We start from the raw sequence: 23,243 nt of genomic DNA on the forward strand, positions 1-23,243 counted from the left end.
ACCGTCCAGTGAGGAGGCTCCCCCCCCCCCCCCCCCGTGTACAATAAAAGAAGAAAAATCTCCTGGATTCTTGGGAAAAAATTTTTGTCACAGGATGTATTATCGATTCGTGAAATTTTACAAATTTTCGATCAAATATATTTGAATGTAAAGATTATTACAGTTAACAGTTACAAGATACAAAGGCACAAACAATTAAAAACACAATTCTAGTAACTATATCTTTCTAAACAGTTTGTTTTTTTTTTTTTCTTTTCTTTTCTTCAGATAGAATAATTACATATCGCTTCGTTCCGCGTTATATCTGCAGTTACAATTGTTATGTATATAATATAATATATTTCTATGTCCGTGTAACATATGTTCGTATATGTAAACGCCGCATACATATATATTTATGCACCTAAGTGTGTTTGATATACTTGTAATATAATGTATGGGTCTTAACTTATGCATATACTTCAATATAAATAACTTAGTTTTTTATTCACAACCATCTAATAAAAATCTTACACGAGGCGCAGTTAGTAGTTTGACGCAGGACAATAGAACAACCGCCTCGCACTAACTAACTTCTTCCTTCTCGTAGTAAATAACTTCTTCATAATAGTCATATACTATTTGTATTTGTATATAGAGAAATCTAGACAATATAATGAATAATTATCTACTCGTTTTTTTTGTTAGAAGTATGACAGTTTCAGTTGTAAAGTTTTCTTTATAATTTCACAGTGTAGTGTACCAACAATCATTATTCTCACAATTATTCCTGCCACTATCGATATTTGATAAATATTTTTATCATCGATAGTTATTCATTTCTAGCACCCTATGGGCTACGTAAATTTAAGGGTTCCTATCTTCTCGCAGTTCGTGGTATAACTTTCGACCTAATTTTATCGCATTTGCTGATTCGCGCGTTTGTTCCCAAATTGATAATAATTCTTAGGCCTTTTCAGTCTATTCGCGTATGGCTACGATCAAAGTAGCGATAATAATTGGCTGCGATAATATGTAAATGCAAAAAATTGTTCGTTCAACAAGCTGATCTGTTTTTTTTTTTTTGTTTCCTTTTTTCACGTGTTTCTTTATCTTGGAATGTTCTTCGTTTGCGTTATTCTTTTATTCCTTTGGATGGAAAACTGCGCTTCTACAAGTGCGTTGGAAGACCTTTAACTTTACCTGTACGCTTTGTTCCGTGTAATCCTGTTTAATATTTGTTCGTTTACGTTGCTATTAGAAAATGTTTAAACCCTCAAAAAAATCGATCGATTTCATCCCGTTACTCGCTCAACAATTATCGTGCTTCGTAATCTGGTTATTATTTTACATCCACGATCGGAACTGATTTCGGTTCGATCGCTGTAATCGAAAATGAATGTTACAACTTAAAAAAAAAAAGAAAAGAAAACAACATTGTTCACCGTATATTCAATCGTAAGCATACTTGCTTTTAAATCAAAAACGATTTAAAGAAGTACAAATCGGGCAAGACGTGTGCCATATTATATTAATCGCTTACAGCACCACTTGAACCTATTTTACACGAAAATCAAGTAAAAAAAAAACAAAGAGGGGAAAAGGACGATAAAAAAAATGTAATCCCTTGTAAAATACACGAGCGTAGAAAGAAATGCATTTTTCGCGGTTTGATCTGGAATGAGAAAAAAAAAAATATATATCCTTACGTACTATTTACACAACTCCGGGCCCAATACCGTATCAGGCACGCGATATCGAATCGAACTCTGATAAGATATATTACTAACTTTGATTTTATGCAGGATATATCGGGCAGTGATTATTCCCTTTGCCTAATTAGTACAATATCTCGTCAACGTATCGTAAAAAAAAAAAAAAAGAAGAAAAATGTTACTCCTTCCGTTTACAAACGCTGTTTCAATCAGTTCGAGAGATCGATTCAAATTTTGATCGGCTCACGATGTCCCAAAGAGAGAAAAAAAAAAGGAAACGACGATGAGATTAGAAGAAAAATCAAAGTCGACGAGTACACTTCCGCTCAAGATATGTCTGGGTATATTCTAAAAACTCACCGGTGACCTCGACGGGCGCACCGGAGAATTTTTTTCTTGCGCGCTCATCATTTCGACGCGAATTTCGACGAGTTCAACGACATCGTCGAAGAGTTTAGTCTCCTCGAAGGTGCCGGACTCACGGGCGCCGACGGCGAAGGTCCTCCGGTTGGCGTCGTCGGTTTCGAACCCTTTCTGCCGCTCCTTCTCATCGAGGAATACGGACTGATACCGCGGTTGACGTGTTCGTGGGCGTAGAGGAGCACCCCGATGTCGCGATTACCGGCTTCGAGGGCGATTTTCAACGCCGAACTACCGTCGACGTCGAGGATCGAGGAATCGCAGTCGGGGTGAGCCAGGAGAAGACGAACGATGTCCGTGTGACCGTGCTCGGCGGCGCACATCAGAGCTGTGCTGCCGTCCTCGTCCTGGATGTTGACGGCGGCGCCGGCGTCCAGAAGAAGCTTCGCCATGTCGTTGCGTCCGTGGGAAACGGCGAGCATCAGAGCAGTCTGTCCGTGCTGAAAAATGACGAAAGAAACGAACGTTATCGTCGAATTGGCGAAGATCTCATTTCAGTTTCTTTCGAACTCGTAAATACCTGTTTCGCTCTGACATTGACGTCGGCCATCTGGAAAAGCCTGTTGGCAACGGAGGAGTGGGTCGAATTTCTGACTTCGGCGAGGGCGGCCAACATCACGGCGGTGTACCCGGCGACGTTCGCGGTGTCTATGTCGCAGACTTTCGAATCGAGGAGTATGGAAACAACGTCGAAATTCCCGTGAGAAACCGCGTAATGCATGGCCGTGTTTCCGCTAGCGTCGTTCATGTTCACGATGTATTCCAGTAGGGCGGCAGAAGTCTCCTCGAAACAGTCCAAGTAGTCCTCAACGTCCAACGGGTTGGCGGTCGCCGTACTCGACACCTTGAACCATTCCTGCTGGATGATCGTCGTCGCGTTTTTTATTTGATGGCTTATGTTGCGGCTCGGTGATTTCTTCAGATTGTCGTTCAGGACTTTCATAGCCGCGCGCATTTCCCTGGAGGGTTCGACTTTCTGCCTCGGTTTGTCCTGAATCGGTTGGAAAAGCGCGGAGTCCGGCAATCCGTTTTTCTCGACGTCTTCCGACTGTTTTTTACACGGCGACGACTCTTCGGACGACAATTTCTCATCGTCGTTGACGACGTTCCCGACGTCCAGGTGCTGGAGGCTGCGCAAAAATGAAAACAAGACGTCACTACGCGATGAATCGCAGCTAGTGTGTGCAAAACAATCGAAACCGTGAGGGGGAAAATGAGGATAAACAAACGAAGCTTCCGCGCTATTTTCTCTCGGATCATTCGCGGTGCATTCTTTTCGAATCTCGTGGGAACGAGGGCGATAAAAATTTCACATAGTACGCGAAGAGATCTCCGGCGTCCGAATAACAAAAGCGCCAACGCGACGCGGCCGAGTTGGCGAGAATCTAGAAGCTGCCGAGAAATTACCCAGCGTCAGCGTCGCGAGGTGCTTCCAATGTCTGGCTCGTCTCATCGTCGTGAAAATTATCGGACACTGGCGAGTACTGCCGGAGCATCGATGTCCTTCCCTCGACAAACGAAACACTCACTTATCCACCATAGCCGATGGCTATCAGCGAAACCACCACGCGCTTCCCGACGTCGAAAATATGTCCGAACGTTTCCGATCCCCCAGCAATAGGGATGAAACTACCCTCGGCGACCTTCCGGACTAACGACAACATACCGCCATACTAGCCGGGCGAAAAGTATCGATCGATACCATCTGGTGCTTCTGCGACGCACCGCTTTCGTCGAAACGTTAGTACGAATACCGGGGAATCTGGTGCACCACCGTTTCGGGTCCACGCGCCACCCGTGCGAACGACTGCTAACGTTCGAAGCGGATCGTAATTATGATCGCCATGGTAACCGTCCAGGTGCAACACATGTCCAGACGCCACCCAGACGACCGTTTGCCCTAACGTTTGCCAACAAACTTGTGCGCACGTCTGCTTCCGAACGAACGTTCGCGGAAGAAAAAACGGACCGCGCGCAACCGACTCCGCGAGCAGCGAAATCGAATCGCTACCCCGGCAACCGTTTCGTAACCGACGACGCCACTTTGCACGCGTTTCAAAACGAGATATCGACGGTGGAGGACAGCCACTTCGAATTAACGATGGAAACTAGAATGCTAGGTGAAAAATGAGGAGACTCACCGGTTGTTTGATTCGTACTGTTCTTTATTGTCGGCGTCGTACTTGATGACGGTGGACGCCGGTATCTTGGTATAGGTGTCCTGCCGTTTGAATTGCCTCCTGTGATCGGTTGGCGAGCCGAGAGGGATGTAGGACGGCCTCGGTATGCGTGACGCTTGATTGTTGTTCTGTTGATTGATGTTCTCGTTGTTGTTCAGTATTTGTTTGGCCAGATTTTTGATGGTGTCCTTGCAGTTGTCGCAGTAGTTCTCCGAGCAGGATATGCTTATGTGCGGTCTCACGGAACCGCCTACGGAAACGTCGGCGAATTTCTTCTTCGTCGTCGAAGTTCCGAACTCCCGTTTCTTCGGTAGCAAACCCGCGGTGTCCGTCGACCTCGCGACGGTCTTCACGAGACCCTCGACCGTCACGCCGACCGACTTGGTCGTCTTCCTCGCGACCTTCGCGTCGCCGTAGTTGAAGGAATGACTCCTGGAACCCAGAGCGTTCAAGGATATCGACTGCGTCGCCACCGGATCGGGTCCCACCGCGACGTTCCTAGTCCCGGGACCCGGTTTCGCCTCGATTCCGATGTCCGACGACCTCGGTTTCACCGTCACCCCGATGCTCGACGTCAATTTCAACGGTTTGGATGCCTGGACAGCCTTCTCCGATTTTTCGACGATTTTCAGCAACGGTTTCGCCGATTCTGGCGAGCACTGCGTCTCCGCGGATATCGTCGTCACTTTCTTTGGGGTGTTCTCGGCTTTGAAGATCCTCAAACTTTCCTCGAGGTCCTCAGCGAACTCGTCCTTCGTCCGGACATCCTTCATGTTCAGAGTCGTTTCGGTGGCGCAGGTTCTGGTCTTTATTTTCAAAAATTCTTCCCTGCTTTTCGGCAGTATCTCGTCGTAATAAAGACCGCTGCGCTGTAGGAGCTTCCTCCGTTTGTGACTGGCGGAGGACTCCATTTTTTTTCTACCGACGGTCGAGTCAGTCGAGTTTTTCAGCATGCTCAGATCCGGGTGTATCGCTTCGATTCGCAAATCGCTCCGTTCCAACACCTTCGGCTGTTTCAGTTCCGGGAATATGTTCTCCAACTTCAGACCGCTGCGGGACAACTTCGGCTCGGGCCTCCCCATAACGCACGGCAGGATGCTCTCGATCTGCAGTCTGCTGCGTTCCAGACTCTTGAGCACCGTGTTGCACCTCTGCGGCGTCGTCAGCAGGGAATCGTCGATGCTCGCGGTCGTCCGGTCCTCATCGGAATGCCGATGGATCGGGGTGCTGGTCACCATACCGGCGTCTCTGGTCCTTGTCTGTTGAAAAATTGGAGAGTCAAGCCGAAGAAACGATACTCGGAACTTACCGTCAGCCGTCTGGAACGATCCTCACCTGTTGATGAGAAACTCCGACGTCCCTGGTCATCACTCCGCACATGGTTCCCATGTCTCTGGTGGGAATTTTCGGACCGGGAGTGACCGAATTATTGCGTTCGTCGGAGAACGATTGACTCTGGTACATTTCCGACGTGTTTCTGTCGTCGTTCGCACTGACCTCGTTGAGCTCTTTGATCTGCTGTTGCAGATTCCTTTTCTCTTCCTTCAAAACGGATACTTTGACCTGAAAGATTTCCCGCGTGATAAAAGCATTGTTTGAGAAAAAAATTCCGAACTGTGCAGCGCGTAGAAAGCAACAACGTAAGAGCGTATGATTTGATTAATCGGTAGAAAGGTAAGGAGTCCGGAACCCGACGACGATTGTTGTCCAAACGTGGAAATCACGCTCATTCCCGATTCCGTGTAAAAGTCACTTAATTAGAATCCAGCGTAATAATAATAATCAAGGAACAAATATCTCACTTGTAACATGGGGATTGCCTTAACCTGCTCCTCCAAATCCCGCATCCTTTCCAACGCCAGAGCCATTTGCTCCCTGATGTTCTGTTGGCAGAATTAATTGTTCCATGATAAATAGATTCGACCGAGAACGGTTCACCTTGAAATACAACTAGACTTAAAACTATTCGACGAGAAAACGCGCGATGTCGTAATATCTGATGTCATCTGTCGGTGTCTCCTGGGAATCGATTCAAAGAAAAAACAGAAAAAAACAGAAAAAAAAAAGAAGCAATTATCCGTCAAACCTGATCAGAAAGTTTACCTGCAATGCTCCGGTGCTGAGGTTCGAGTTTCCGCTGCCAATACTGGCACTGTCAAAGTCCGCCGGGATATCGCTTTGCGGTGCATTTTGTACAGGTGTCGAGGATACGCAGCTGTCTGAAAAAAAAATCGAGAAACTATGAATTCCTCGTTTCGGTCCATACGGCGAGGGCGATTCGACCGACCACCACCCGTGTAGAGTGAATTAGCGATAGCTAGCATTATTGGAATCGAGATTTAGAAAATTTCTATCGTTTCGGATTCGTGTCCAGGTATAGTAAAAATCATTCGAAAAGTGTTCCGACTTGGGGTCACGCGGTAAGCGGACTGCGTTGACATATATTTTCTTCTTTTTTTTTTTTTTTTTCTCTCTTTCCAATAGATTCCAGTCGACCAGAGCGAACACACATGGTGTTTAGCTCCGGTATTATGAGAACGATGATAACACAACCGTACGAATTCACACTGTTTGCATAAAGATAAGATGTCGTGTGAACTCCAACTTTAACCTTGCTCTTACTAACAAGCGGTAAAAAATAACAATTATTGGCAGCGGTTGGCGATGACATAACTCTACAGGATTCGTCTTGCGTTCGAAAGAAATTTATTCGTCGTGTTATTCGATTTTTCTATTTTCTCTCCGATCGGGACAGACCGCGAATTCGTAATAGAGAAATTCTCGTGGATCAGAGCTGCGAATATCACGTGAAATTTCATGTTTTCCGAACAACGATCTGTCTGGAGAAAAAAAAAAATAGAAACGGTCGTCGGAAGGGCAGAAGAAGAAAACAGTGAGATGTTTGTGCGAAAGCTTGAGGATAAAAGTGAATGATAAACTAGACTATCGACTCACTCTTTTTTCGTTTCTTTATCTTTAACTTACAGAACGGTAAACGTTTTCGAATAAAACTTTTAACACCCATTTTATTCGAATTTATCGCAAAGCATCACGTAGGTAAATGTGAACTTATTGGATTCTCCAATCTTTCGTTTTAAACATTTTGTTTTGTTTTTTTTTTTTAATCGAAATCACAGATCGCCGTGGCGATCGAAACTTTTTCTACAAATCACATCTTCGTTCGTGAGAGACGTATACTTTTTTCAAATTTTCAGATCGAAGGAAATGATTAATTGTTCTTTTTTCTTAATTCTTTTTTCATAAAAGATCCATTACACAGAGATTATTTGTAAATTTAGCGTCAGGAGCTATCAGCCTTTGGTTTTTTTTTCGTTATAATTTTTCACGAATAATTGCTTGATTCAAACTTCATTTCATCAACGTTGTTAATTACAATCCGGTTGTACACAACGATGATTCAATCATTACTTAATTAATTACGGTTATTGATTATACGTATCGATGCATCGTTTTCTCTCTTGAGATCGCGCGATTCGGTGCCTCGGCTTTTTCCCCATATTACGCGACGTATCGCGAGGGGGAAAAACAATGAGAAGGAATATTTAAATAGCACTCCAAGTACTCCATGTTATCCACATTCCCGGCACGGGCTCGCGTGTTTAACTGTTGCTTCTGACGGTCCGGCGGCGAAGTGGACTCAGAAAATTACTTAGAGGTGGCCAGAGTGGGGATCACCAGGCCCAGGTCGAACGTTCTACATCGTAGCGTCTCCGTGGAGTCGTTTCGTTTCGTTTCGTTTCCATTGTCATTAATATCATTAGTTTTATCGCTATCGTCGTCATTGTGTTATTGCCGTTGTCTCTTATCATCATCAAACACACACGGCCAACATCGATGTATCAATTATGCCTCGCCTCGACCGCTAAACGCTCGACCGAAGAAAATACATGTTTATCGAAATTTCTATCCGCCTCCGAGAGAATCTTCGCGGTGTATTTCGAGAATCGGAACGGTGAAAGGATCGCTTTTTAAATTTCCTCATATTACATGGATATCAAGAAGTTTTCGAAAATTTTCGAAATTTTTTGCTGCATAAGATCCCGAGCCCCCGAAATTGATCATTTTTTTTTTATCGTCGGCAGCATGTAACCTTTCGATCGTGAGTACGTTCTCCCGGCATACTGCAGACTGCAGAAATCGCGTCCGCACTCAAGAATTATTCAACATTCGCAAATATCAAAAGTCAAAAACGATTTTTCTCCAATCGCCGGACTCGACCGTGCTCATGTCTGTTAATCTAATCTTCGATCAAGGAAATTGACGCAATCGGACAACAGCCGAGTATCCGAACCCGACGTCGAGCATTTGAATCGAGAAAAAAACTCCCGGAGATTTCCGAAAACAATTTTCATCCAGCCGTTGAGATATCGAGCTGAATGTAAGTAACAGAGCAGGTTGCAGTCGACACTTTGAATGCCTCATGCACTCAAAAAAGGTCGACCGAGTCCGACAGAATCCAATTGGTAAAATAGCAGTTGGCGCGAACAGGTGCATGGACCATATGCGCTCGTTCTACGACATGTGCGATGATCATTGATCCAAATACCTCGAGATTTACAATACTGTGAGATCTAGTCGGCTCTGCTGCAGATGGAAAACAAATCGAGCACGCTCCGAGGATATTCCGATCCTCAAGGTTTGCTTCCATCATTTTTCTTTCATTTCGAATGGGAACTGTTTTTCGACAGGTGGAACCTCATCGTCTACGTTATTCCAAACCGAACACCCCGATTCTATCGTTTCTAGGGGGTAAATGCGAGTTTCTTTTTTTATGTAATTCAAAACGAGAACCGAAGTTTCTGCAATTTCATTAAGAAGACTGACTTGAGTCAATGAATCGCGATCTCCATGAATCGGTAGTGAGGTTTCAATTTCTCTGTTGCAACGAATTTAATCCGGAGGAAGCGAGAGAGGAAGTGAGAAGTAAGAAGTTCGAGGAGGCAGCCGGTGCGTTGCGGTCGGCGGAGAACCGTTCGTTTGCAAGGTGAGTTCGAATGGGCGTAGTTGTGTTCTTTGGTGCGTGGCCGAAAACACCTGTTTCCGTCCGTTGTGTTCGTTCGTTCAGTGACCACCGCGCCGGGTTTTTCTTCGTTCATAGTTCGGCGGAAAGAAAAGCAACGGAGCGAAATACCGAACGCAGCGATGTAACGCAACAACCGGGGGCTTCGATGTTCCCCGTGTACTCGCGCCCCGCGTCCACCCTACTTACTTCCTCGGCTCCTCGCAACGATCCTTGCGAAAATAGAAAAGGAAACACGAATTCCGCCGATCCGTTTCTTCCTCTATTCTTCGTTATCGTCGCCGCGAACGGCGGCTATTCGCGACAATGCGATAATACGCGCTCGGGCAATATACCTACAAAAGGTGTCTGGAGGCGCAAATTGTTTTCAACGGATCTAATTGGAATACAGAAGAGATTTTCTCGTCCGTTCGTCGGGTGGACTTAACCGAGAAAACACATCGTGCGAAGCCGAGTACGCACGAAGTCGCGAGTACTCGATTGGCGGATATTTGAATTTCAGGATTTTCGTTTTCGACCAATGAAAACCCGCCATTGGTTACCCCAAATCGACCGTGATGGACGTGCGCGTGTCCTGGAAAGGGCGCTGGGCGGCGAAGGTTCCGGTGCGTTCCGCGAACGTCGCTTCCGCCGCGGAACCGTCTTTAGAATCGTAAGGGCGTTGGAACCGTGCCGAACGGTTCAACGGGTTTTTAATTTACTGCCAATGAGTCACGATTTGTGCGAAAAGATATTTCCGTAGACGACGAATCGAAAGGCTTTTTAGTGGCGTAACGAAATTGAAATTTTCGAATAAATTTACCGATGTTATTAACGTGGACGCGGATGAACGCGCCGAGTGTTTTTTTCTATTCCACGTACTTTATTTGGAGAAAATTGTAACAACGAAATGCGGCCGTACGCTAGCGTTACATAAATCGGGGTTCCTCGATTTTCACCTTATTGTTAATATCGTATCTCCTCTTATATGGAGAATAGAAAGTAGAAATACTTTATTCATTCATTTTGGAAAATGAATAATTTTTTGACGTACTCGTTAGAATGTCGATTGCGTCTACCGACGTCGTGTAGTGTACGGGTACATCGTATGGCGATTCGCAGGAGAGAACTCGAAAGTTCGGTATTATTAATAAAACTACCTTTCGCGAATACATAAATTTTCTTCGTTCGTTTAATTATTTTTCTTTTCACAACCGACGTCGGCGCACGCCGTACGATTCGTGCGTTGGACAAGAATAACGTACAACAATTTTGCGTCGAATAATTCTCGTCTTTAAGTTTTATTCTAGACATCCGTTCAACGAGATAGAGAATAGCTTACGAGCCGATGTTGCAAAACTTGTATTATGTACATACAAGTGAGATTCAAAGGATAACACGAATGCTAATTGGATAAGCGACTCTCTGCAATTGCTATTCGGGCAAAAAAAAAATAATTATCGAACGACGCGGAGAGAGAAGACGTATGCTCGGAAAGAAGATCGTTACGCTAAATTTACTTATTTCTTTTTTTTTTTCTATCCGGCAAACGCGCAACTAATATTATCCGAATACGTCACCGAGTAAATAAAATATTATAATGAGGAGGAGATAAGCGATGAAATAAATATTTGATATACTCACTCGGTTTGCGCCAGTGTTTGACTAGTTTATCGAATACCATGATGGCCGCGTTCGTGAATTGTGAAATATTTTCTCATAGTACGACAATCGCCACTTTTCATCTCGTACATTTCGCGAATCGACTGACATTTATGTTTTTTCAACATCGACAGCGATACGCGTTCGCAACGTTTTTACTCAACTCGTCGCAACATGGCGCCAGTGGCTAACTCAATGATATCGGAAAGTGTTCAGATAAGGCATCCCTAATCCATTTTAAAACAATAATTACCAAGCCAATCCGTATCATCTGATACGATATCCGACGCAATCGGGCTGATTAAAATCGCCCGCGAACTTATGTCAGTGTTCCCGTTTAATTGGGTCAGTGTAAATATTATGCAGAAGTAAAATACAGAAAAAAGCGCCTCGAAGAATCGCCGCCAGATTCATCGCTGAAATTTCAAAACCCGATGGTTGAGAACGGTGGAGTCTAAAAATACAGAGCTAACAATCGGAGGAATCTTTTAATTCATTCGAAAACTTGTCGTGGGTCGTTCCTTACCTGAAAATCTCAAGGCTAAGAACTTGCGACCGTCGAGTCCCTCGTCTACCTGCGGTGAATCGAAGGGATCGCGAGGGTAGAAATGAGCGGTTGGTGAGAAAATTCGGGTTGATTTTTCTGGGAAAAAAAAATCAATACCGTGTGAATATTAAACAGGGGAAAGTGCGGCTCTAATAATTCGACTGTAGCGATTTGCTAATAGCGAGAAAACGAATCGACAATTTACGGTCAAGATTAGAGAAGCTAAATGATATTGTCGAGAGAAAACTAGATCGCGTTTCTCCATACCTGAGCGGCGCGATACGGTAGCCGGGGCTCATTATCGGGTCGCATCGTATTGAAGTTAGCAACGTAGTTGCAATGACAAACCGCATTTAGATAAGCGCGGCTTCAAGTTATCGTAAGAAGAGAAATGTGCGAAAGACTCGCCGGGGAAAAACGTTCCTCATTCGCGTCGGGCGCGAACAGGTATACCGCTCCTCATCCTTTTTTTTTTCCTTTTTGACGCAAGAAAGTACAGCGAGGTGCAGATCTACGGCTCAGCGATTCCCGAACAGACGTCAGGTTAACGAGACGTTGAGGATGAATTATTGGCGAATGTCTGGCAGCATTTTAGCCCAATTAGCGTCTAACGTGAATGAAACCTCGCGGTATCGAAGCTGCCGTTTTGCCTCGCGATCGAATCGCGTGAAAATAGAAAAAACAATGTAACAGGAAACGACGATTGTGAGCGCATTGAAATATCGCGAAAGCAACGGAATCGCGATTCCGCTGACGAAAATTTCAAAACTGACGTAACGTCGGATTATCAATGTTCCAATTACGGGGCTACAGTTTTTATCGAAATTCTTGATCTAGCGTTGTCGAACAACGCTAGCCCGAACAAACGGAGTTGCACGAACAAACGGAGAAACGGTGAAAGGAAATTGTTCACGAACTAGTTAATTAATGGGGCAACTAGGTGTACTGGAAATTCAGAAAATCTATCGGCAAAGGAGTGCGCTCGTGTTAATTACGAAATGTCGAGCCGATCGGATCGGATCGAATTCGTATCCCGTGTAAACCGATTGGAAGACGAGAAAAAAAAAGAAAAGAAAAAAAAAAATACACTCACCCAGTAAACTGCAGGTTGCGATCGACCGAATCACGTTCACGTCGTACAAATTGACAGCGTTTTCGGAAAACGATGGGCAAATTTCGCAAACGCGTTTCAATAGCAAAACTTGCGATACTCTTTCGAAAAATTCGAGCACGTTGACGCGGTAAAAATGGAAAATACCGTAAGAATCAGCTGCGCACACCATAGTAAGTCAACATACGATATAATAAATGCCCTGCGATCTGTACAACGAAGTGTCACGACGTAACCGAACCGTTCGAAGTCGAGAGAGTGATTGACCGAAAATCCGAACTATCGTAATGACGTTAAGTATTTACCTATACTGTCATTCGCTTTCCCCGAATATCGGTAGGGCCTACGACGGAAAAGGGAAAGGGAAAGGGAAGGGGAGAAAGGTCGAAGGGTGTCTTACCTGTAGCAGTCGAAGGACGGTTTTTCAAAACTACGAGAAAATTACAACGTAGAATTTTGCTACAGCGATTCTTTTATTAAAATCGTTAGGGCGTTCGAAGACTGCATTATCGCGTGGTGTACCGCGTCACATCGGGGTCCGAAAAGTTGCCTACCAGTTGAGCGCGGGAAATTTTCTACCTCATGTGATGATGCAGTTACGTGGTTAGTTTTCTCGCAGGCGATATTAGCCACGAAGAATAGTTCATTAATTTTGACGGACTAGCGTGAGACCTCGACTCACCGATATTTCTTTCACCGTTATCTCGGTGATTCGTGGTTTTCGAAGGCCTCGAGGAACGTCTCAAGGTCGCCTCAAAGTCACCGACGACGTCGCTGATATCGAGAATCGGCGAATGTTGAACGTTGCAAGGTCTCGCGTGACTCGACCTCGGCAAGGTTATCGTGCCGTTCGTAGAAAAATTTTCCTGAGCGATTTTCGGCAACTGGACTTCGATCCCCGCCAGGGCCGGGCTCACCTGAAACGTTGAATTCGTCATTGAAATTTTTCAATTCCGCAATAAATCGTAGCTACGAGTTATCCGGCAAAAATAGAAGATCGACGTAAAATAGGGGAAGCCTACCAGCCCGAGGAGGACCTCCATCGATTGACATTGTCGTCGGCGTTCCCTCTTCCTTCGCCTCTCGCTGACGCGATCGGATCCCGAACTTCCAGCTGCTACCGCCTCGCAATATCTCACAAAGTCCAAATCGATGTGGTAGCCGTACGGACAGCAGAGGCATTTCGCCCCGATCGATCCGGAGATGTAGGTCTGACCGCCCACTGCAAAAAATACCAGAAAATTACAGCTATCCAATTATTGAAGCATCGAAGTCTCCCTCCGCTAGATCTCGAAAGAGCGTTCGAGACCATTCGACAATCTTATCGCACGAAATTGCATGATTTGGAAAATTAGTCGGCGTTTGTTTTATCGATATAGCGACATGTTGATAAACTCCGTACTGGATTCGAAGCGGAGTATTAACGGTAGCAGTTTGTAAATATTTGCAACCAGCGTTCTCGGAGCAGTGAATAAGGGAGGTCGGCGACCTCTTGAATTACAGTTGAAACCGAATCTGTTGTAACTATTGGCCGGCATCCAAAACTCCCCGTTAATAATAATCCAAAGAAAGTTCGTTAGCCTCCCACATTCGGGTACGACTTCATTTTATTTAATTGTTCGAGTCGAGCCGAAATTTTCCCAACGCGATTACCCCATTCCGACGGATTCCCGAAAATTATTTTTTTTTTTTTTACCATTTCCGTTGAGGACCGGTGCCTGGATTTCCACCGTCAGCGACATCCTTTCCTTCCGAGTCTTTGATCTCGATTATTATTCCGTCCGTCTTTTTTTCCTTTTCGTTTCTCTTTTTTCCGCCTCTTCCTCAGGGTCTCCGGGTTATCATCGACGGGAAATCATCTTCGGGCTTCTGGAATAAAACGTGGAGATGAATTTTCAAAATCAAGAGGATCGTCCGAAAATATTCGTGCTGTGCGGCAGCTGCGGCTGAGCGTGAACGTGTGAACCACGCGCTGGATCCGCACACCATCGCCACGTGGTCATCTGTCATCCCGAGCACGTGGTTTTAAAGCACGTGTAACTAACAAGTGAAATGATCCTACGTTAATATCGCTTAACGTCTAGACTCTACACGCGGTCCCACCGGCAGCCGAACCGGCGCCGTCGAATCGTGACTAATTATAACGGACGTTGGAAGGGAAACCATTCATATAGATAATTGCAAACAGGCCATTCCACTGGTAGTCGGGAAGCCAAAATAAAAGCTTGAAAGAGAAGAGAAAGGCGTCCAATCCGTATTTTTAGATCGACGAAATGAAAAGCGTAGCTTTCGAGGTGAAAAAATTCATTCCGATCGGGGAATAGCGTCTCCGTTTTATAGAGCGAGGAGGAGGGATCGTTTATATAATTGTTCGGTGCGAAGATAGCCCGCAACGGTTTCGCTATGCGTGTAACGCGGATCACGTGCTCCTCGAATCTATTCTGTGTCATCCGGAGCGCGAAGCTTCTCCGGCTCTCGGGTATGTTCGACTATTTCTTACCGCGCAAGCGAGTATCTTCGGAGGGGTCTAATTTTGTCATCCGGATTTCTGGTCTGACGACCTTAGGGTATATGGATGGTCGGTGCCCCGAAGCAGTAGATATCGGTGACAATGTCAAAAAAAGAAAGAACAGTCATCTACGCGGTGGTAGCCGGAGTCGGAGAAACCTTGGTGATCGATGACCGTGTTGATCGAATCAATGCACGCTACATTAGGGTGGTCCTCAACAGGGTTTGTTCTCGAATTTCGATGCTCCCAGGGTTTTAAACGCTTCCAAATAAATTTAAAGAAAGTCCCTGGAAATCTGAGCTTTTAATATCAAGTCTACGATAGTGTGCATTACCACCGAAGTTTTATATGGGAATAACATGAGAATAACATGTTTGTTCTTTGAAATCTTATAGTTCGTTGACGAATAACATAGGAATAACATGTTTGTTCTCTGAAATTTTATAGTCCGTTGACGAATAACGTGAAAATAACATGTTTGCTCTCTGAAATTTTATTGGTCGTTGACGAATAACATGTTTGTTCTTTGAAATTCATAGGTTGTTAACGAATAACGTAAGAATAACATGTTTGCTCTCTGAAATTTTATAGGTCGTTGACGAATAACATGTTTGTTCTTTGAAATTTTATAATTCATTGACGAATAACATGAGAGTAACATGTTTGTTCTCTGAAATTTTATGGTCCGTTGACGAATAACATGAAAATAACATGTTTGCTCTCTGAAATTTTATGGGTCGCTGACGAATAACATGTTTGCTCTTTGAAATTTTATGGGTCTCTGACGAATAACATGTTTGCTCTTTGAAATTTTATATGTCGTTGACGAATAACGTTGGAATAACATGTTTGCTCGTTGGAATTTTGTAGGTCGTTGACGAATAACATGAAAATAACATGTTTGTTCTTTGAAATTTCATAGTTCGTTGACTAATAACATGAAAAGAACATGTTTGTTCTCTGCAATTTTATAGGTCGTTGACAAATATATAGAAAATTATGGAAATTCATATTTTAATAATATAACGCTCTACAAAAATGTTACTTTCATGTTATTCTAAGAACAAACTTGTTATTTCCATGTTATTTTTCGGATAGAATTTCGCGTAAAAAAAAAGAGGAACTCGAACAGATTTTACTTTCTCAGAGAGCCGGATGATCGAGTGCAGCGGTCGTTAAATCTCGAGGATTTGCAGGAGGTATTACGAGAGGCAGGTAGGACCGTAAGAAACCGGTCGGAACCTTGAAGAGGTGTTTGAGCGGCGGAGTCTGTGAAGGTTCGCTCGTCGATCTTACGAACCGTACGGTCAGGCATGTCCATATGTATAAAACTGGAGTCTATACGTAAAAGGTATCGCGCATGTAGCACGTCGACGGAGCTCTGCCTGTGGAACTACAGCGACTACGTTGTTGAATGGAAAGTAAAAAGTATACACGTAACGTACTGGCTGGTATACATGTGTGTACCCAGCGAACACCTTAGCTCCTGGTTTTTAATTCTGAACAACCGTGGCCTGGTTTGGCAACTCGGATCTCCTCCTCGGATGTACCGAACGAATCAACCCGACGCAGCCATTATCGATAACGATACAAGAATATACTTCTCCCGAATCGCAAATATGACAGACTGACCGTCGATCACCGATTCCAAAGACGAACTGTTCCAATAACGTGGAATGGAAAAGCGGACAGCACCGGGAATCGATAGATAATAAATTGAGTCACGCTTGATAAAGCTTCTGGTTCTTCTTTTTTGAATGCGATAAGAATCGAGTCCTCGATGTTTACGAACTCATTGATTTATAATATCAGGGTGAGGTCATCGACCCTCTTTTATTTTCATTTATATTTTTACCCCGGTGATAAGAAACTGGGATATACTTTACTCAAAAATTGATGGAGAAAAAATCTCCAGCTTAAAAAAAGGCGCGTTATTCCGCAACGGCCGAGCGCGACGGGTCGTTGGATTACGTTCGACTCTCTTCCTCTGGAATTACAAAATCAAAACGCGTAACCGACGGTTGAATCCGAGCTGCTCGTCCCTTGGAGATAAGCGAATCACTTCGAAATCCGGTTTTCGATCGTTTCTGTTGGTACGGCAACTTATGCAAAAGCTGTCAAACCAGAAAACCAACGTGACTGTACTTACGTACAGCCAGCTCTCGCATACGCTGTGAAATCGTAAATGAAATTCGAGTTTACGCACGGCCATTTTTATCAGCGCCATTGCATTCGTTGCGTTATTGTTTTTCATCGGTAAAAACGATAACGACGATACCGATTGTTCCAATCTCACGACATTCGAGTCTAAATTCGTCGCTGCACGAAGGGTATTTTTCACAGGTGGATAATTTCACGTGCTCCACAATAATTGGTGCGAAGTAAATTAGTCAAGTCGAGGGATGGGATGTTTTTACTTCGGACGATCTTAATGGGTTGAGATTTTAATGAGCCGCCGTGTGTATAAATAAATAGTGCGGGCAGAACATCGTCGAGAAAAGAATGAGTCGGGAGTAGAAAAAGAAGCGAGTGAAGAAGAAAGGGAGGAACGGATATGAGGAAATAAGAGTCAAAGTAACGGACGGTGTGAAAAACTGTTGAAAGTTTTTGAAACACAACACAATATAAGACGAAACGGTCTGGGTTTTGTCTGAGGAGACCAAACTTGCCGCTCCCGTTGAGGTTGGCTCGTTCAGAAAAATTCAATTCAACCCTATTTACGGCTTATTTTTTACCCTCGCCTCGGCGCACTAGTGCCTCCTTCTGCCCGCACGTCAAGTTTTTCTCAATGAAACCGAAAATATATTTAGAAACCGGATGGTGAAGATGGAAAAAAAAACCATCATTTATTTTTATCATTTTCACAAATCCCGCGGCCTTCCCTACCCCGCTCGGTTAAGTACCGGAATAAAAACACACCGCGACTCTCACAGGATCGGAAGTGTTTCCTGGAAACTGAAGACCGCACAGCTCTAAATATAGATAAAATACCTTTTTGTTTCAGCCCCTATCTGCTCGAAGCGAAACAGTTGGACCGCGCGCGGCGCCAGCGAATTTTATTACCGAACTTCATCTCGTCAACGCGTTACGATTTCGTGGTACGTCGACTGCATACGGCGAGTTTTAACGGCGATTTTTTACAACGCCGCGCTGCAATAATACGACGTCAGAATTTAGACGTCAGCGAATTCGAGCATCTGGCGGATTCCGAATCTAATAATCAGCCTGCAGACTAGCGAACGGGAACAACAATTGTTCAACTCGTGTGTCGCCGCGTTCACTATGCCTGTACTGTAACTCCATGAAGCAGAAGACGACGAACGTGATCCTCGTGATTTCGACCGGTGAATTTTCAATGTACACACCAGCGTAGCGAAACTTTCTTAGAACTTTTAATCTATATCCAGTCTACGCACGTCCCGAAACGTTTTGTTTAACCAAGACAATTTCATAACGAAACTCGAGCCGACCAATCGCAGGAAAGTTTTAGATTCCTTGTCTAAACTGGGTCGCATATTATGTACATAAATGATACGTGCATAAAAGACGTGTATACGTGTATAAATACGTTCACGATATGAGACGGTTCGAATGTGAAGAAAAGTTAAGAATAAAAAAGAAGAATAAAAGAAGAAGAGAAAAAAAAAAAAGTACTTCAGCGCGTTGCGCGTGACATACAAACGTTTCTAATTATCGTAAACGTTATGTAACGTTTATGTCTGTTTCGAACACTATAAGATCATCGTGCATAATACGATGTTTTTTATATTCTCATTCGTTTCGCGTAATATCTTACGCGGATCAACAGATGTCGTCATTGTAGCATCGGGCTCATTGTCAGTAAAGCTGGGAGTATAAAAATTACACAGACGCGAAGGTCAGATCGTTTAGAATCCGACACGGTACCGGAGACTGCAAACCAGAAAGACGCGACCCGCGAAAGTGAAGCAAAAAGAAAAAAAGGAACGCTCAAAGTTGCGGTCGCACAAACGGAGTTCGAGATTCCATTTTTTTTGGCTTCCTCTTCCGGATATCGCGACCGAAGAAAGGCAAAATCGAACAACGGAGACTGGGATAAAAATTGAACGACTCCCGAGCATGGTCTGGTCGAAGGCGCGCGGGCGGTAAAACGGGGCCCGGTTATCTCTGTTGTGATCGCGTACAACACACGCCTCTCAAACTCAACTCTCGAGAGAATCGCATAACCCATTTATAGATACGCGTATGACACGCACTCGCCGCGATGGAGTTCTCTCCGTGCACACGCACGCACACACGTGTTCGCAATCTCCCCGTAGTTTCTGATGCAATTCGTAACGCGAAGGCGTTCAGGGCGGATATAATTATAAGCTCGATATATCGCAGCACCTATTTCATTCGAATCATGCTTTTCGAATCCGCGATGGAAGATTGCCGCAATTTTTAACGATTGAAAGAGCGAGAAACATGCCAATGAATGAGACGTTTCATTGATCTTGACTTTGACGGCGAGTATTACAAAAACAAAGAAAAAAAAAAAAAAAAGAACAAGGAAGAGATAATTAGTCATCGATTGATAATCGCCGCGATAATTACTGTGGACCGTAGTGCCCGAGAACAAAGGTGTAGTTTGTTCGTTGGGCCGAGATGCCCGTAGGTGATAATTACCTGCTAGACCATGGAATGTGTGGAGAAAATAGATGTTGTATCCGGTTGTAGTTTTTACGCGTATGAAAATTTATTTCGGTCGGACTGGGTGACTTTGACACGCCTAATTGAGCAAGTGGTTAGCGTTGTAGTAAAGAATTGAATAAATAAAACGACCTTGAAATTCCTACGATGTTTTATAAAAGCGTAAAAACGTAGGAAACTACACACGATGCGGTACGTAGCGCGTTGAGAAGTTGAAAAACTTCGAAAGCCACGGCGGATCGCGAGTCGAACTGTCGCGACTGATTTCGTGCAACTTTTTACAGCCCTAATCCGTAGCGTTTCAGATAGTCCCTGACGTAATTTCGGGCGAAAATTTTTCAACCGCCAAATAGTAGAAAAAGAAACACACACTCGTACTTTCTACTCGTAGACGTAGCGGGACTCCGTTCTTTTTCTCCTACTTCCTAAACTGACCTCAGGGCATCCCCCGCGTTAAACTGTACGCCACACCGTACACTATTACACACACTACACTCTCGTCGACCCACGTGAAACAATTTCTCCACATTGTAATATAACGTAGTGACTAACTAATTACAGATCTAACGTCCACACTGCGTTCACCGGTTCACCTTATATGTCCCGGTGACCAACTGTCACTTCTTTTCGTCAAAATCTTTATTCGTTTTGAAAAGTTCGATTTCCACTGTATACCAAATTCCTTGTCAATTTCACCTAGAAACTTTTGTCGACTGTTCAAAAGCAACGGAAGATCACTCGATTCGATTCAAATTTTGGGCGATCGATCCGATTGGTCCGTCAACCACGAACTATGTAGTACTCAGACGCGCTCGCGACGTGAAAAAAATTCGACGGAGATCTCTCGATCGAATCGAACGCGGTGATGATTTCATTACAGGTGTAACGAAATACCGTGTAGCTATTAACCGCGCAGGTGTTCAAAATTTCTGAGGCAATTGGTTGTTACGCAATGTGTACGTAGATACTTTTGACTCGGTTGATTGTCCTCATCGAAAACAGACGGAGTATCGGTAGGCGATGCGAGCGATACGAAAACGCCGATTGAAACGTTTTAACCAACTCTCGTGTCGCGATGCTTACCGCGCACCTGCGCAGGTGTAAAGTTTCTAGTTTTTACAACTTCACTATGCGTGTACCCGGAGCGATAAGCGGTTATCTCATCGGGAACAAACGTTGCCGCAACGTTCAACGAACGAGGCGCGTGTACGCAAAAGTACATCCGACGTTTGCCTCATAGTTTCTTGAAAAAACGAACACCGATTTATTTCAATCTCCTCGACTTCCACTCGACGATAAGAGGACCCCGAGCGCGCCGCGAGGTTTATCTAAAATCGATCGGGTGTCGATTTCCTCTGGATTCTTTTTTTTTTTTTTCGTTTTTTTTTGACTCAACAAAAATCGACGCAGATTATTCGGCGCGATCGTGATCGCGCGACAAATAACGTTTTCGGACCGGTGTATATGTATATATATTATGTGGGTAACGGGGCGTACGTGTGCGTGATAAAAAGCTACTCGCCCACCGAGTTGTTGAGCCACCGACTGAATCGTGATACTTGACTCAAGTTACACGTTCCACGCCTCGATTTAAAGCGTGGGTCGGTCGAACGGCTGCTCGACGGTCCGACGAAACGCTCGCTATTCGCTATTTTTCATCCGCGAATAATTCGGTAATGATATCTAAGAAGGACGTTTATACACCAGTGGAGGCGTGGGAGCGACCGTTTATATAGGTGAGCATCGGTAGCGTGACGCGCGTATTAATCCGCGTTACGTGGTACCTCGACGCGTAAAATATCTCGCCGAGCTGAATCGGAGTGAAAAAAGCGATTTTCCGGTTCCGAAATCGCCGATCCGAACTGCCGAAACGATCGCCTAGCTGCGAACGTCGTACCGCGTCGACGTTGCGACGTGACGGATTAAAATTCATCTGGTCGTCGAGCGGACGGGACGTCGGTTTGAAAAAGATACGCGACGCTCGTACGCGTAGCGGGCGATGTGGAAATTTTTTCGTTTGCAGAATTCGACCCGCGCCCGATGTCGCACCTATTTCGGTCCATTAAGCGATAAGCGGCGTTTTTAATGTTCCAGCTTATCCCGCTTACACGTTCGGCAGAAAAACCCGAAACTCGTATCGCTCCCCGTCGGTGTTAAACACGACGTTCGTCATCGCGAGGCGGGAGGCGCGCGGGATTCTATTTTGAATATCAATTGGCCCGTCCACGAACGATGACATTGATCGCAATTTTACTCGACATTCCGTTTGACCCATATCAAAACTACTCCTACCAGATCGGTTTCGATCGACAATTTATTTCGATACGCAGTTTTTCATTCATCGAATATGGAATGATTTTTTCATGCTATATGCAAATCATTTTGCCGTGTACCTCTGTACACGCTGTACAAAACTAATAGCGCAGAACCGATTGTAATGACTGTTATTAATTGAAAATCGCAATAGGAATGAATCAAACTTCAGGTAAGGCATCATCCTCGTAAATATAATTCACGTATTCGAAGAAAAACAACTCGAAGGTTGTACGGTATGTACAATAATCAGAGATTGGAATTCGATTAGATTTGATGTTTGAAGAGAAAAAAAAAAAGTAAAAAAAAAACGGAACTTTACTCACCTAAATTTATTTCGTCTTCGGCACCATGATGATATATCCAGTTCTAATCGGTCGCGTGTACGTTTTTGTAGCCGTTAATAATTCGATGCACATAACAACAACAATAACAATAACAATAACAATAATAATCCATTGTACTTTGGACTACGGGTGTAATAACGATGAATGAATTTATTCGAATCACGTTTTCCCGAAAGCATATTTTTCAATTATTATTATTACTGTTACCTTCTTTCTACATCGCGTTCCGTGTATAGGCATAAGACGTGTGCGTTGCGCGCGTTGTTAATTCAATTCGACTTGATTTGATTTTAGGAAAACTGATCAATCGATCACAACTAACGAGAACACGATCATTATTATTACTATTATTATTATTATTATTATTACCGCAACAGTTAAAAAGGAGAAACACCGTGCTCGCGTTCGGCGATTCCGGGCACGGTGGTTGACGACTTCTTTCTGGGAGGCTGCGTCTTGATGCAGACCCAGGTCGCCGCCTGGGACGCCGACATTCCGAAGGGTGGGGGAAGCATTGAGTACAAGGTTCTCGCATTTCTCGTAGGTAGGGAAGGTAGAGGTATACACGAGACACAAACCGGGCAATAAGGTGTATACACACCTTTTGACGGTGTTGGTTTCACTCGTGAACCCCGTTCAGACATTACCAACACTATTCGACGACCCTCACGCACGAGGAGTTCGCCATAAGTCCGGCCCATGAGCCAGGTAAAGAAGAAGTCCAAAGAACAACGAATCGCGAATTTCTTCGTCGATCGTCGAACCGATT

At 44.3% G+C, this 23,243-nt stretch overlaps 1 protein-coding gene across 9 annotated transcripts; it reads right to left on the reverse strand.

Moving 5' to 3' along the window:
* Positions 1–1,079: 1,079 nt before the first annotated feature.
* Positions 1,080–22,830, reverse strand: LOC105690991 (KN motif and ankyrin repeat domain-containing protein 1). Of its 9 annotated transcripts, XM_048655568.1 has the most exons (11): positions 22,682–22,830; positions 22,454–22,496; positions 14,331–14,503; positions 13,657–13,856; positions 13,317–13,551; positions 6,398–6,513; positions 6,097–6,177; positions 5,630–5,857; positions 4,256–5,553; positions 2,635–3,244; positions 1,080–2,554 (listed from the first exon to the last, which is right to left on the reverse strand). In XM_048655568.1, the coding sequence occupies exons 3-11, from the start codon at positions 14,374–14,376 to the stop codon at positions 2,102–2,104; spliced, it is 3,267 nt and encodes a 1,088-aa protein (XP_048511525.1). In that variant the 5' UTR covers positions 14,377–14,503; positions 22,454–22,496; positions 22,682–22,830; the 3' UTR covers positions 1,080–2,101. The 9 variants fall into 9 exon arrangements, with proteins under 9 accessions (XP_048511525.1, XP_012264633.2, XP_012264634.2 ...); XM_012409210.4 differs by having other exon boundaries at positions 14,331–14,500; positions 22,454–22,821; XM_012409211.4 differs by lacking the exons at positions 22,454–22,496; positions 22,682–22,830 and adding an exon at positions 20,193–21,126.
* Between the last annotated feature and the right edge of the window lie 413 nt (positions 22,831–23,243).

Source organism: Athalia rosae, chromosome 5 (assembly GCF_917208135.1).
Source record: "Athalia rosae chromosome 5, iyAthRosa1.1, whole genome shotgun sequence".
NCBI lineage: Eukaryota > Metazoa > Arthropoda > Insecta > Hymenoptera > Athaliidae > Athalia > Athalia rosae.

Excerpts from the sequence above, each read along its gene's own strand:
- LOC105690991 (XM_048655568.1), bottom strand. The coding sequence starts at position 14,376 with ATGTCGCTGACGGTGGAAATCCAGGCACCGGTCCTCAACGGAAATG. Across the intron at positions 5,858-6,096 it reads AGGCAATCCCCATGTTACAA|GTCAAAGTATCCGTTTTGAA; the intron begins GTGAGATATTTG and ends GAAATCTTTCAG. Across the intron at positions 5,554-5,629 it reads TCGGAGTTTCTCATCAACAG|ACAAGGACCAGAGACGCCGG; the intron begins GTGAGGATCGTT and ends ATTTTTCAACAG.